We start from the raw sequence: 14164 nt of genomic DNA, 5'->3' as shown, positions 1-14164 counted from the left end.
TTCCGTCAGCGTCATGCTTTGCACATTTAATCGGGGCTCATTTTTATTCATACGTCATAAGAATAAAAGTGAAACACGCTTGAATTTAAAAAAAAATTCTTATCCGTATGTTATTTTTGTCTGATAGTTAAATACATTATCTGAAAATTAACTTTGCTGGTTCCTATAAAAAGAGTACAACCTTGACATCGTTTGCACGTGCAAATCGGACGTCAGAATCGAAAAGACACGATGACCTTTGCTTAAATACTTGGCACAATCAACGCGATGGCTTTCGTTTAAAATACAGAAGTCGAAATTATTCTTTATTGTCTCATTAGTCCGGTTTTAGTACAACCCACGCTCAATTTACCAAACACGGTTGAGGACTCGTTAAAAAAAAATTTGATTGTCTCAGAGTTGAATCGTAACATTAAAATATCGCATACATAAAACATGAAATAGTCTCGTACAAGTTAGAATACGCATTCTTTCGATGATTGCAGTACGGAACCATTTACATACGTAACTAGTCATTAGCGTATCTGCAAGAACAGTATCTTTAATTAAAACCATGTGGGAGATTAATGACGTGCAGTTGAAGCGAGATACGCAATCTCGTATAAGCGTGACTTATGACGCATCATCGTACGTCAAATTTCGACTATAATAGCTTCTCAGACGAGGCGAGAGTCTTCCAAGCGATTGCGGTCTTCAATGTAGACATCGATCGAAGCTTTTTCTTTCACTATCCAATATACAGTCTTTCTTTGTGACGTGGATATCTATTTCTTACTTTCTGCGATAGTGTTGATATAGTATAGCGAGGATATTTTCATGAATGAGTAATAATTAAACGTTTGCTTTCGGAAAATTTTTTTTGATCACATTTTTTTGAAGATATCAAAACATTTAAAAGATTATACAGTTTTAATAACGAATCAAAAGTCTTCAAGAATATAATTATAAACAATAAAAAATTTGCCTTATAAAATTATTATAAAAAAATCTTTGATATAGTTATTCTAATAATCTCATGTGATAAATAGTTTATGTAATTATGTTTAAATAATTTATGTAATTTTTTCAATTTTTCAATTGCAATAAAAAACATTTTTCATTTTTTGATTATTGTTATATTTGAATATTCGTAATATTTTGATAAAAAGAATATTATATAAATTAATTAATTTTATTATTAAATTAATTTTATGAATTTATAATTAAAGATAGTTTTTTTCATTATTTAATTTATCATACGTTATTATACGTTTTGCACAAGAGCGTTTTAACCGGAAAAACTGCTCGCGTAGTTACTTCCGCGATGTTTATATTAAGGATGCAGCGTTGCATTGATATTACAATTTCAGAATTATAATTCTTGTCATCTCAGTGAATTAATATTTTTTTCTTCAGTCTCAGGAAAATACATAATCTTTTTAATGTTAATCTTTAAAATATACTACAATGATGATACGAGCTTGTTGAAAATTAGCAGTTAATGTAAATTGTAAATTTAGAAAGGAGTAATTTGAAAAGAAGATCGGAAAGGGAGGACGCAGGCGCCTCTTGATTTAGCTGGCACAATTTTTCTCAGACGATCGTCGCGACGCCCGTTCCTCCCTGCATCTCTCTTTTGGTTTGTCGTACAAGAAGAGGGGTGACAGTGAGAGTATAGTTCAAATGTCACTTTAGTTTATTTTCGTTTATATATAGACGGGAGAGTTCACCCGGTGTCACTTACCTCTGAATACCGGCGACGCTCGTCCGACAATTTTCAGAAAGCGAGGAGGAATTCCTCTTTAGCGGGAAAGTTGCAGAAGTTTCGCGGAGGAGTGTGCAACTATACGCGAAGTAGACATGCATAGACAGAGTAGAGAGAAACACGGCTTTCGATATTTTATAATTAATACATACCTATAATAGCCGAGAAATAAAATTATACGAAATCGATTTTGAGATTTTGTTATCTCTCATAAATTAAATTTTTATTAACTCATTTGTGAATGCGCGTATATTTAATCCGTTGTACAATGTTGGATGGGCAAACCGGAAAACGATTCTACCGGTATTTGAACCATCTTGTAACTGCGACAGTGGCTCTCTATTTTAGGCTAGTCTCCCCACGATTTACCGTTCATTTCGTAACTTAATATATCTTACAAGTTCTCAACCATAACATCCAGATAGAATTCCCATGCGTGTTTCATACAATACATTATAAATGTACATGCATAAACATTTATCTAATGTGCAGAATTTATGATAATTTTACCTTTGAAGTTTTAAAAATCTTTACGCATCTTTTTAGCAACAGTACTTTAAATTACCGTGTATTTTCTCAGAATCTAATTTTACCTAACTCGTGATTATCATGAATTAAGCGAATAATGTTATTTTTTATTTTACTCCACTTTCCGTGAAATGAGTCCAACCCACATTCGAAGATAAATATTTTCCTCTTCTAAAGTACGTAAAATTTCATGTCAATGGACTTCGTGACGAGACGAGAAATTATGAGATATTCTACATCTAGGTCACGCGTGACAAACGCAAAAAAACTGCATGTTGTTTTTAATCACGCAAATGTATAGAAGTCATCGATTAATTAGTGTTGTCCGTTTGAATGACATTTACATCGCTCGTCGATAATTAATTGCTGGGATTGTTTAATGATTTAATCTTCTTCTAACTCTTATCCATATTGAATCGTTTGCATCAATAACATTATCAGTGTCTTTTCGATGAATACGCGAAACAAGAGGGACCTTCGTGCCTTCAAGTATGCAGAGACAGGTGTATTCGAGGAACGGAGAGATTGGTATGCAAGATATTTATGTAGGTTTCTTTGTAAACCGTGATGGGTGCTATAATACATGTCCCTTTGTATGATTTGATATCTATAGGAAAAGTAGTCTATGGTGCTCTTGTATACCTTGTTCTCTCGGGATTTCTGCCTCCGTTCGTTCAGTTGCGGAAATGACACAGTCGTATCTCACATGATCACACTTATTGACTTTATTGAGGACTATTAGAATCGCAGATAGCATATTGAACTTGAGCTGGTGACTCGTTGTCCCGAGATAAGATCAGGTACATTATACTTTTAACCGTAAAGTCGTTAACAACTTTTGAAGATTAGACAAGTTTTCAAGTCAGAATTTTGGAAATATTTTTTTTTATAATAATATACAGCATTTTTATTTTTTCCCGTCAAATTTTTTTGTATAAATAAAATATTCTCAATTTTATATTTAAGTCTATTTTTTTTATATTTGGGACATGTCAGATTCTATCTGTGCATGTAATTTTTCATCGGATTCGTACGTGACAACTCTTTCAGCGGAGCGCTGGCATTACATTTGAATTCATAGCTGCACTTTCTGCATTCCCAGACGGTAGTTTCTGTTTCACGCTAGTCATGCGTTATTTGGTTAAACTTTATTTGTGTCCTTGATGTATTTTTTTCAACTTTTCTCTATGAAATTATGGTAAATTCCGCGCTAATAATATTTTATGGAAATTTGTATAAAACATTATATCTATTATATCAGACATTTTATTAGGCTTATAATATACGGTTTAATAACTAGTAATTGCTAGAAATTAATCGGCGCGGAATCTGAAATTTTCATAATTTCTGATTCGTGACTGAATTCTAATCGGCCATAAATCATTACTCGTGACTCTTCACGGTGCAAAGTTTTTTATTTTTATCGGTAGAGTTCGTGCTTTTCGTGACCGAAGATCATTTGGCAGGTGTCGTGATGCCGGTATAGCGGAGGTAAAGGAATCAGCCGATGCGCACAGGTCGAGGAACCTTCGTTCAGTGCAGAACTTTGTAGTTGGCTGAAACCTACATTTTGGGTTGATGCTCCGCGTAGCATAAATCTTCGGGAAGAGAAGTCAGAATTGAATGCGCGTTCTCGTTCTTTCTCTTCTCGGTGCGAGCTTTGTGATCAAGCATTTCTCTGCAACGATCTCGACAATGAGAAGAGGAATTCATAGATTTTATAGCGATTCCGCAAATGAGACTTTGACTAGTTTGAGTTGTTAGCGTTAGAGTCGTTGACATCCCGAAGTGCCCTCGATGTTATCGGTGTAAACGAACCGGGAACCCCATGGCGACACGAACCACCGAATCCTTCCTCGTTGACAACGTCTGGAATTCTGTTGGTTTCAATTACCGACCTCGTAAATCTCTCCAGGAGCACTGAAATAGAATAATAAGGGAAACGTTTGCACGGATTATGTCTAACATACGGGATTACGAGAAACCTTCTGGGGAGAAACGAAACGTACCCTTTCGCTGCTTTGCTTCACTCTGTCTTATCTGAAATTTATTTAACCTTTTCGTTGCGACATAAGCTGGCTTTAAGAATAGTTTATAAGAATAGCTTTTACTACGTTGATTAAATTTCTGTGAAGATTAATAACAAATTTTAACTTTTTTTTTTTATACATCTCTCGAGACCAGAGATTTGTTGATTGTAACTTAGATACTTAAGAGCTTTTGTTTTAAGTTTAAAAGTTTAGCTTTTGCCATAAATTTTAATTTTTATTACGAACTTAATTCACGCGTTCTTCGAAAGCAGAAAATTTTCTCGTGTCTCTTGGGAATTTTTTTCATTTCAAAGGCAGGTGAATTATGTCAACCTACTAAAGCACACAAAGCGTAATAGCTTCTTATATATAGTAATGCGTACTTTGCAACAGTCGTGGATTGAGGCTGTTTGAAAGTCAACATCGGAGAAAGCAACCCTGCGAAGAAAGAGAAACTATTACGCCGACCATAAAAGCGCTTACGGATTAACGGTTCATAAAAGACCAGATGACAGAAACCAAAAGGGGTTATTAGCTCTTAACAAGGATTTACACACGATATTTATCTGCTCGCCTGCACGTGAAAACGAAGGCAGGCTTTTCTTCTTCCGGAGATGCGTAATTTGATCATTTCTAGAAAATTGCATTAAAAAATTAACTTGCACTGTTTATTTTCATTTTTATTTTTATTACATAATTTTAACAAAGAGAAGAAGGATAACAATTCTTATCTTCGATAGCTTTAAAAAATAATTTCTACTTCTAATTTAAAAAAAAAAATAGGATAATTTTTCTTTATATCTTAAGAATCTTTCAAGTTTCGTCACAAGAGAGTGAATGACGGTTTGTGAAGATTGCTCGCGAGTTATGTGTCGATCGTCTTTGCAGCGCGCTTCTCTCTGTGGCGCACGCGCGTGCCGGGCACGTGTAGACACGCCGACTTTCCGCTCGTGGGTCCTCTTTAAATTCATGCGCCCTTCCACGTTCGTTCACGCGTTAATGCCCGCGCAAAGGGAGTAAGACAGAAGCAGAAGAAGAAAAGACAACATGCGGGGACGGGGGGGGGGGGGGAGAAAGCGGTACCGTGTGCCATCGTAGTTTTTTGAGTGTTCCAAAAATACTCCCGACTCAAGAAAAGATAAAGAGACCAGCTGGAAAGACGAGAGAGACTGGGTGAAAGAGAAAGAGAGAGAGAGAGAGAGAGAGAGATAGAGATAGAGAGAGAATCACAGTATAGAGAGACGAGATTGGGAAGATGCCAGTCTTCAGCAACTAGTCATCCTAGAAACGTGCTCGCGAGTATCACGGTGACAAAGGGCAACGCGGAAAAGAGAGAAATCACAATCGCCGCGTGTGTGATCAAGAGTAGAATAAATAAATCGGTAGCGTTTGTTGAAATTGCATTACGGATATATCTTCTTTGCTTATGAGATTAATTACACAATAAGATGAACTGTGATGTATCTATAAATACGTTATTACAAAATATTAATAATAATTTAATTAGAAATAAAAATTGCTCAATTCTCACACGTTAATTTGGAGAAAGAAAAGGTATATGTGAATAATATGACACGCATACAGAACGCACAATAACGCTTGGAATTGCATTTTAACGACACTTATCGCCGTTTCGAAATACAAGCAGAGTAATACACGTACAATATCATCTCCTTTGACATTCGCAGATCATCTTACGATCGATATATCGGCCCGCACGTCGATGCGTATCGAACGCAATCCAAAGTGACGCGTTCGCGGCTAAGGATGCCTTTAAAAATTGAGAGCGGTACTTATACAGTGAATCCGGTAACGAAAAAAAATGTCTCCAAATTCCTCCTCTGGAAACATTGGCGGCGAAGGTAGGCAGAGAGAAAGAGGGAGAAAGAAAGGGAAAGACGTTTGTAAACGATTGAAAAATTTCATAATTTTGCGAATGAATTCCCTGATTGCCGATCTGACGACGAGATTGTGTGTATTATTTGCATGTTTTTTTATTATGGAGAGTAACACGGATTTACAATAGTTCATGTATGTTGGCGATTAATCAATTAATAATAAATTAACATTCCATTATATATATACATTAATATTATTAATGGATTAATCGTTGAGAATTAATCTATTAATAATAACATTCCATTTTATATTATATATACATAGGCAGCATAACTGAAAGCACACCGTGTTTTGTTACGTTCTAAATGTTTATGGTAAACGATTAAAACGTGAATAGGTCCGTCGAGATTCATTAACGGCATAGTACGATGATGCATCTACGGTATGCATTCAAACGTCATTCCTATCTGATGCATCCAAGATTCGAGACAAGCGAAATTAATAGATTCGACACATTGACGATGATTTGTTCGAATATTTGCGCGGTCAGCATCACCTTACGGAGAAACATCGTTACATGTATACGCGTATATAATAACACTTTGACATTTTCTTCAATGGGTCGTCGATTAATTCTCGCTCGTACGTGCGTCCACTCATACACACGCTCATCATCATCATCATCATCGACGATCGAGCATGATTCGTTCACCTTATACACTTTATTTTTGCTTGACCGCACGCCTGTACATCCGCGATGCACTTTAAAACCGTTAACTCGCAATTATGTCAGCGCCGATTTCCGCATCGTAAACAACATTGTACAACACCGGACAATCTACCTATCTACCTACCTACCTACCTACCTATCTATCTATCTATTCGCGCCACTCATTTCTTCAATCTGCGTTACGTGCATATATATTATACGCATTTTATACGCATATTATATGAACACTGTAAAAAATTGCCTAAGAATTCAGACATTTTTGTTTGAATTTTCAGACCTGGGGTTCTGAAAGTAATTTCAGACAATCTGTCTTAATTATTAAAGTCATTTTTTTGAAGGTCCAGAGAGAGTGTCTGAATTTTCAGACATTCTTCTGAACAGTGTGGCTGTAAGAAAATTTTGGACACTCTGTCTGCAATTATTTTTTACAGTGAATGCAGTCTGGAGTCTGGTGCTCTTTTGCCCGAGGAACTTTATGCATTATAAAATTCAAAAAATTTATCACAATACAGCATTTGTAATTTCGTAAGATTCATTTATTATAATTTGTAATATATAATTAATAGAGAGAATATTTATAAAAAAAATTTCTTTTCCTTTAAGTGTTCTTGTTTCGGAACAACTCGTTTATTATAATTGTAAATACTTAAAATTAATCGAGACATGTAACGATTTGAGAAATGAGTCGCTATGTTTTATACTGTGTGACTTTTTCGGAGAAATTCCTTCCGATTCTATGTGTACATTACACTTACACCGTCGTCGCGATTACATGAGCGAGTAAACGTGCGACAATCGTCAATGGACGATGCGTTTTTCCTATGTAACATGTTGAAGAGTTGTCGCGCGAGTTTAGTCGCCAATGTGAAAGTGACTTTAACTGCATGTATTATAGTTTGACAACACTTATTCGATTATGCACCCGCTTGTGCTGATTCGATTGTACGTAAGATTTGTTCTTTTTGGCCACACTTTTGCGCTATATTTAATTTTTTTTCCTTTACTATCTTTAATTCCTTTAATGTCGATACATATAATACACACATTATTGTCTACACATCTTACTTTAAAGGCAAAAAAGTGTGCAGCTAAAATGAACGGACCTGTAGTTGAAATCCCCGCTCGATTCGCGACGAATGAGCGATGCCATTCGCACGATTAGCACGTGCAATTAACACCGGCGCCAATTTGTCGACAATTTCATTCGTGTGCCGGAACTATTTGCACGAGTTTCTCATGAGCCAATTATTAGCGATAAATCAATTATTGAAAGCGGGTGCCACTCTGCGATAACGTTTTCGAGATCTAAATCTGTTATACATAGTTCTTTTAAATGTTTATTTTCAAAATAATGGTTATTGAATTTTCTATTTTAGTATCTTTTTATTTTCGTAAGAACTGTTCAAAATGATTTCCTTGCATCTGAAAGTACGTCTGTAAGCATTTTTATTCATCTTTTAATTCTCTTGAAAAGTGTTCTTTGGACTTGCTGAAAAGTTTGTTTAGTGCCAGAGTATTTCAATATTGTTAATAGATATTCTTTACATATAATAGATTTCAGATGACTCGATAAATAAAAATTTAAAGTTTTAAGTAAAAACATTAACAGGCATGCATTCCGATACAAGATAATTATTTTAAGCATATCTTGTGAAAGTAACCAAATACAGATTGCTAAAATAAAATTCATTATAATACGGAATATTAAATCGAGCATATGTTTATGCATTTTTTATTTTTAAAAATTAAAACATTGAAATGGATGTCAAATATTACGAAATATTTTATATAATCTTACTTTGTTCTTTTTTTGTGAATATTTATTTTAGTAAATACGCTATATTGAGATAAAAAAAAGTTAATGACATACGGAGGTTTCGCGCATAATATTACGCAAAAAGAAAAATATGACATTGATGCGTGAGTTGCGGCAATAAAAATTGCTTATTTATTCATTGTCTTGATTATGAAGGAAAATACGAAAGTCACGGTGAAATTAATGAGATTGCCTGCACATAACATATGATTTTTGCTTTCATTAACTTCACAAATCTGGTTGTTATTGCGCTGTGGAACTTTCCACTTGGTTTTCTCCGTTGCTGGGACATTAAAGCGTTGAGCTTTTGTCAGACATTTACGCACGTGCTATGTCGATATATCGCTAATTACTCTCATTACATTAATAAGAGGCAAAATATAACTTGCTAATATTATATTCGCGAAAATACCGATGAAAGAATTCCAAGGTAATCTCATCGAAATTGATTTCTCGCTCGCTCCATCGAGCGGTAACTGTGTTATAAAATCTATTTTTGTTGTCTACGAGATTTTCCTGCATCAATGTTATATTGTCGAGTCTCCCGGCAAAATCCAGCTGTGTAATATTATACATGCAAAATACTTTGGTCCATCGAGAAACAATAATTTATCGAATTTATTCGAGTGGCGCCAGCTCCTGTCCCTACAATGTTCTCGAGCTCCTTCGGTGATACACGATAAAAGAAAGAAAGCGATATCAGAGACCCGTTTATCAGTTGCCGTACGAATGTCGCGTGCAAAAAGCATTCGCAACGATTACTGGTAAATGCTAATTCGTGCCGCTTTCTCGTGCTTCGAGATAATGTGATATTCAAAAAGGAAATACGGAGAAATGCGACGGTCAACGTTTTGTTGAACCTTTTAAAGATAAAGTCTCATTACATTTGAGGTCATTTTTTCTGTAGTTTTTTCAATTTTACTAAATTTCCAAGCTTTTTTAAAGTCACATAATCAATATTTTATATAAGATTTGTTTAAGAATTATAAATTGCCTTTTTCTTAATATTGTTATAATATGATATAAAAATGTTGAAATAAATAAAGATAAAAATGAAAAGAGAAGCAATATTCCTTGTTAAATGCTAAAATAGTATTCTTTTAAATAAAGTTTAACTGAAAGTTAGTCTTTAAAAACAAATATTAAATATTTAATTACGAATTAAAATTAAAAAAAAAATTAATTTAATGTTAAAGAACATTTCGTTATTTATAGACTTTTCTTTAAAATTTTCGTTTTTTATAAAGAAAATATTGTCAATTGTTAATCAGAAATGTTGGTAAAATTGGTATATTTAGAATCGCACATCACATATACATATATTGTATACATATATACAAATGTAAGCCGATATCGAGCTCGAGAACAAATTCCGATACACGCGTGACAGTATACGGGATGAGAACCGGACCTGTGCAGTGTGCACGAGGATCGCGTGGACGAGGAACACCAAGCGAGCGGGCAGACGCGTGGGGCTGGGGAGGTGGCGGGCCTGGAGGACGTTGACGACTCCTGCGTGGCAACGGTGACGTCGTCGGTACCCGGAGCCGGCGGCATCCGCTCACATCGACGAACTAGACCGCTCTCCTTGGCCGTGCAACCCCTAAACTACCATCGCTTGGACCCGGACTCGAGATCGACGGCGGCGATCGGCGCCAGGCATCATCCCAACATGACCAGTCAGGAGAGCATCGGAAGCTGCAGCCTGGACGTCGACCGCTCCGCGTCCGACCGATCAGGTTGGCTATCCACGCATTGAGAGAACATCGTTCCCGCTATTGCGAGACACATTATTGATAAGAGATCGTTACGTTGTTATCGAGAAAAATTCCGTGGATAATTAATTTTATTGAATTGTTATTAGGAAAATCCTAAATTCTTTGTCAATGAGAGAAATCTGAAATACACACACACACACACACACACACATATATATATATATATATATATATATATATATATATATATATATATATATACGTATAAAAATTTCAATATTATACATAATCCGGTAATCTATTTAATATGATAAAATTTCGCGAAAAAAGAATTCACACATTTTTAATAAATGACACGAATTGGATGGATTTTTAAATAATGATATGTAGAACTTAGGAAAGAGAGAACTTTGTTACAATGATAGAAAGTGTCTCCTGCCGGAAGAATCGTTTCTCGCAGGGAATTCTCGGCGAGAACTCGGTCGGACGAATAATTAGACGCGTCGCTCAAGCGAGGAAATCATTCCGGAAAAAAAGATGAAATGTGCGCTTGGAAAGATCTCTTAAAGTTTATCTCTTGAACGAGTTCTTTCAATTATCCTAAAATATAACACTTAATTGATGCTGAAAGCTGCACGGTAAACATCCAACAGCGCCGACGTAAATATCTAATCAGTAAAAACTATCTCACGTATATATTTTTACTTCGACTTTGTGCAAAACAAATATTGAACATTAATTAAATATTCTGATTTATGCTGATTAAAAAAAAATTAGATTGAAAAAAAGGACTGTGCGTGACCAGCTTAGATTTTTCGCATACATCTTTCGAATTATTACACTAATTCTTAGATATTTACTCAAGATTCAGACAAATTTTTGAGACTTGAAGGTCGCCTTTCGGGGTCACCGATCTCTCCCACCGTTACCTTCTCGCAGGTCGCGGGCGCTTTTTGCTCACTCGACATGCCGATCGGATTTAGACCGTAGGCAAGCGCACCAAGTGCAATGCTTCTTTTCTTCATCGTTGCCAAGAAGGCGTTGACGAGATGCCCGCGAGGGACTCTCTGCTCAGTGTTCCAGGACCATCGCTACGATTTAGACGAGCGTGAAGAATTGTCGTCGGTACATCTCGCTTTTGCGAGGCGCGCCGGTCGATTATAGTTTAAAACTGTGTGACCAAGTTGAATTTTTGTTGTTTCGACGTAACGAGCTTGGAACCACTCGATTCGTAGAAAATAAGGTCGCATTACGCGGCAACGATGTGAATAAGATTCGTTTAACTCGATCTGGCATATGCATAATCGCGTGGGCGACAGTACTTTTCGAAGGTGAATGTCTCGTCGGTTGAGTTGGCTCGCGAACATTGATCAGTTAATGAGAACATGGTGGATCGAGTAATTAGTCAACTTATATACGATTTAAACGCGTGATTTAAATATTTATTTATACAATTTTCCATTTATACAACTCTAGTTTGTCATGTATCGGGTTAATTATGCAGAAACTAATTTTTCAAAATTATCAAATCTTATTCAATCTTATGCAATGTGACATTTGCGCTAGTGTTTTTCGTAATTTTAGTTTCTAGAGATTATAAGATTCTAAATTAGAGCTCAAGAAGAAGAATGCTTTCGCGAATGTTAGATTGAAATTTCCTCTTTCAGAGAACACCGTAGACTCTGTGTCGGAAAAGACGCTGCACAGTCTGAATCTGTCAGCGTGCAACGGCGAACCGGTGTCGTCACCTGAGAATTTAGCGAACGGCAGCAGCGAAACGTTGCAGAAATCGCACCTCAGCCCTGATGAAAAGAAGCTGAACGTTAGCAATGTACATCCCGGCAGCCCGGAGCCGGAGCAGGTGACGGCAGCGAAGAAACCAAGTTATCTGGGATTGGCGTGCAGTATAAGCGGCTACTCGGGAATCACCAGATACGACAGCAAGCTGAGGGAAGGATTCCGCTCGAGAGACAGCAGTCCTGGCGCGAGACTGATCACGAGGGACACGAGTCCTGCAGGTTTCAGGTGAGATGCTTGCAACTCACTTTTTTTTTATTTCTTCGTGTAAAACACGTATATCGGTTAAATAAATATCTAAAAAAATATTAAAAGATCCAACGAGAATCTCACCGTTCCGACGCCCCAACATCCGCCTAAGAGTCAGTCGATATCACCGTTAGCGATGGACAGACAAAACGGATTTACGAATGGTATGAAGGAAGAGTGCAAGGTTGAGACGTACATGGAGAGCAGAAGCACGATCAGCATATGTCAGGATTATTCGGAAGTCGACAAGGGAGTGTCGTTACACACGTTTCCCGACCTCAGTCCTATTAGAATGAACACTTCTGCGACTAAACGAAGTCCCGGCTTACCGCAGATGATGTCCTGTGGTCAACAAAACAAGTCCTACGGTACAGGTTTCTCCTCTCCGAAGCAGGGCGTTGCTAATCGTAAGGGAAACTCTTTTTAATAAATAATTTTAATTATTAATTTTATCATATTGTTTAATAGTTTTCTATCTATTTTTTTAAATTTTAAATTGAAAAAGTTTTTTTGTGATTATTAAAAATTAATTTTTGACGTTATTAGATCGTATAAATATGAAATAATACGTGTATTTTTCTTTCTATTAGATAATTTTAACATTTAAATATAATGGTTGCTGTCGTTATATATTGTCGAATTCGTAGGTCATGTGTATCAACTTATATTTGTTTTGATATTACTATTGACATTTGACGATTGTTGCTTTTTGTGACGAGAAACACACTGTTAGTACCTCTATGTACATTGTTGGTTAGATTTTCTGTACTCCATATTTGTTTGTAACTCTTTCTATATCTAGATTATTTCTGATAAGCTTTACGACTGTCAAATCTTACAATTAGTTTAATGATTTAATAAATTTAAGTTATTGTGTAATTAAAGAGGCTCCAAAAAGAATTGAAATATTTAGCGTAATATGAGGGGTTGGTCACTAACAGTTAGAATGTACAAAAATTACCCTTTGATACGGATTATCCTTAAATTATACCTCGGATTACTTAAGATTACCTAATAGTATCTTAAATTAAAAATAAATTTTGAAAAAGAAATTTTACTTTAAATTATTTTAATGCTAAAGATTATTTAGATTTACCAAAAATAACCTTGAATTACCCAAAATTTTGCTGGGATTGCCGCTGAATTATCTAGCCCTTGTACAAAAATTATCTCAGTGGCTAACCTCTCGGCGTAATATAATTTTGATATTAATTTTTATCTATTGTATTTTATTTTAATTTTACTCATATTTTATATCATAAAATCTCTTAAATTTCTTTAATTAATTCTCTTTGTTATTTATGTAGTTTCAGATACATCGTTTAGTGATTCTGGTATTCTGAACGGCTCAACGGTGGAAGTTGAGAGTCAAGTATTAAATACTTCATCGAATAGTGAAAAATCTTTTATTCAGCAGCGAGTGGAGCGGCTCTATGGCCCGGGTGCTCTGGCACAGGGTTTCTTCTACAAACGCACCACTAAACTAAGCACCAGTAATTTTAATAAATCCAGTAATAACAATAACATTTCGGCAGATAATGCGAATATGGAAGAGTCGTTGAAAAATCTGCCTGTTTTGCGACACCTACGCCCGGAATTTCGGGCACAGCTTCCGGTAGTCGGTAATAGAAAACCTACGGACGGAACGGAGCAAGTCATAAAACCTCTACAAAGGTGAGCATCTATATTTTATTCACAAATAAAATAATAATT

General features: G+C 35.7%; 1 protein-coding gene across 3 annotated transcripts in view; it reads left to right on the top strand.

The window, feature by feature from the left end:
- Positions 1-14164, top strand: part of LOC140676164 (uncharacterized) — a 36889-nt gene that overhangs the window by 21193 nt on the left and 1532 nt on the right. For 2 of the 3 annotated variants that reach the window (XM_072910937.1, XM_072910938.1), the window contains exons 7-11: positions 5991-6164; positions 10107-10426; positions 12073-12430; positions 12518-12858; positions 13759-14125. In XM_072910937.1, coding sequence (XP_072767038.1) covers positions 5991-6164; positions 10107-10426; positions 12073-12430; positions 12518-12858; positions 13759-14125 — 1560 coding nt within the window. The remainder of the gene's footprint in view (positions 1-5990; positions 6165-10106; positions 10427-12072; positions 12431-12517; positions 12859-13758; positions 14126-14164) is intronic. The other variant, XM_072910939.1, reaches the window with a different exon arrangement.

The sequence above is a fragment of the Anoplolepis gracilipes genome, chromosome 2 (assembly GCF_047496725.1).
Source record: "Anoplolepis gracilipes chromosome 2, ASM4749672v1, whole genome shotgun sequence".
Lineage (NCBI taxonomy): Eukaryota > Metazoa > Arthropoda > Insecta > Hymenoptera > Formicidae > Anoplolepis > Anoplolepis gracilipes.
This window is presented reverse-complemented; position numbering and strand designations above follow the sequence as displayed.